The sequence below is a fragment of the Arachis hypogaea genome, chromosome 3 (assembly GCF_003086295.3).
Source record: "Arachis hypogaea cultivar Tifrunner chromosome 3, arahy.Tifrunner.gnm2.J5K5, whole genome shotgun sequence".
NCBI lineage: Eukaryota > Viridiplantae > Streptophyta > Magnoliopsida > Fabales > Fabaceae > Arachis > Arachis hypogaea.
Genome location: NC_092038.1, coordinates 114,113,883 through 114,115,912, shown reverse-complemented (window position 1 = coordinate 114,115,912; position 2,030 = coordinate 114,113,883). Strand labels below are relative to the sequence as shown.

Genomic DNA, 2,030 nt, shown 5'->3' with positions numbered 1-2,030 from the left:
GAGAAAAGAGAAAAGAGAAGAGAAGGAGAGAAGGGGAGAAAGAGAAGAATAGAGAGAAAGAAAGGGGAGGGGAAGAAAGAGGGAAAGGAAAGAGAGAGAGATAGATAGAGAGGAGGGGGAGAGAGAGAGAAAAGAAAGAGAAAAAGAGAGAGAAAAATGGAAGAGAGAGAGAGAGAAAAGGAAGAGAAGAGGAGAGAGAGGACGGGGGGAGAGAGAGAAATAGGAGAGAGGGGAGAGAGAGAGGAAGAGAAAGAGAAAGACACGGGAGGGGGAGAAAGAGGGGAAGGGGAGAAAGAGAGAGAGAAGGAAGAGAGAAGAGGAGGGGGAGAGAAAAGGAGAGAGATGGAAAGAAGGAGATAAGAAAAAGTTACTCGTATCATTTAGAAAGAAAATTATTTATATTAGAAAAAAATATTTATAGAAAATGCTGAAAAGAGATAAGAAAGAAAAAGGAACGAAAGCAATGGAAGGGATTTCATTATTCACAAATGTTACTCGTATCATTTAGAAAGAAAAAAATAGATTAAAAAATTCAATTAAAAAAAGGTTTAAAAATTTAGATTTTTGTATGTAAAAATATTAATTTTTGTGTAAAAATCTATTTTACATATAAAAACCAATTTTATGGTATAAAAACCAATTTTTTAGTATAAAAACTGGTTTTTTGGTGTAAAAACCGTTTTTTAGTATAAAAACTGATTTTTAATGTAAAAACCGGTTTTTTAATGTGAAAATTGGTTTTTTTATATAAATCAGTTATTTTTTAAAACTGGTTTTTGTTTTAATAACCAGTTAAAAACTGATTTAAATTTCACTAATCGGTTAATAACCAATTTCATCATGTAAAACCAATTTGGTTAATTAACCAATATTATATTTTTGGTTAACCAAAAAACTGGTTTGGTTTTTGGATTAACCAAACCATGAACACCCCTACTAAAGGGGTCAAAAAATAAAAAATCTCATGTAGCACTCAACCTTAAGCATTTCTTCAACATCTCAATTCAACAAACCATTATCAATGAACTCCTCATGAGCAATATGACACCAAAATAAAGCAAAAAACAATTCAACTATGAATAAACTCACAAATCAAGCAATCACAAAAGCCATAAAGAATCAAAAGAGCTATATGCAAAAAGACTATGTATAAAGGGTAGATCATACCATGGTGTGGTGTCTCACACCTAGCACTTTTGTTTAACGTCCTTAAGTTGGACGGTCATGACCTCAAATCTCCTCGCCTTCGGTTGCGTCCTCGAGAAGGAACACCTCAACCTCTTTGCTGCTTTTCATTTTCTCTCCATGGTATAGCTTTAGCCGATGGCCATTCACCTTGAAGATGTTGGGGCTTGAAGGATGCCTTAGGTGGTAGACCCCATATGGTTCGGCTTTCTCTGCTCTGTACGGGCCTTCCCACCTTGAACTTAGCTTTTCGGGCATCAACCTTAACCTAGAGTTATAAAGGAGAACTAGTTCTCCGGCTCTAAACTCTCTCCTTTTTATGTGTCGATCATGCACCACTTTCATCTTCTCCTTGTAAAGTCTTGAATTCTCATAGGCTTCCAATCGAATATTCTCAAGCTCCACCAATTGTAACTTTCTTTCGAATCCAACCCTAAATCCTGTGTTACACTCTTTTACGGCCCAATATGCTTTATGCTCTATTTCCATCGGAAGATGGCAAGCCTTCCCATAGACCAACCGGAACGGGCTCATACCAATTGGCATTTTGTATGCCGTTCGGTAGGCCCAAAGCACATCACCGAGCTTAGAACTCTAATCTTTCTAATGAGGTTTCACAACCTTTTCCAATATGCACTTTATTTATCAATTGGAGACCTCGCCTTGGCCATTCGTTTGAGGGTGGATTGCCGTGGCCACTTTATGGATGATGCCATTCTTCTTCATTAGCCTGCCATTCTCTTGTTACAAAAGTGCGAGCCTTGATCACTCACGATTGCTCGTGGCGATCCAAAGCGGCATATAATATTATTCCGAACAAAAGAAAGCACTATATTAGCATCATT

The 2,030-nt window shown here is 37.0% G+C and overlaps 1 protein-coding gene across 1 annotated transcript; it reads right to left on the bottom strand.

Annotated features, from left to right (window-relative positions):
• Nucleotides 1-1,230: 1,230 nt before the first annotated feature.
• On the bottom strand, nt 1,231-1,731 carry LOC112779765 (uncharacterized). The gene has a single exon (XM_025824110.1). The coding sequence runs from the start codon at nt 1,729-1,731 to the stop codon at nt 1,231-1,233; it is 501 nt and encodes a 166-aa protein (XP_025679895.1).
• Nucleotides 1,732-2,030: the final 299 nt, after the last annotated feature.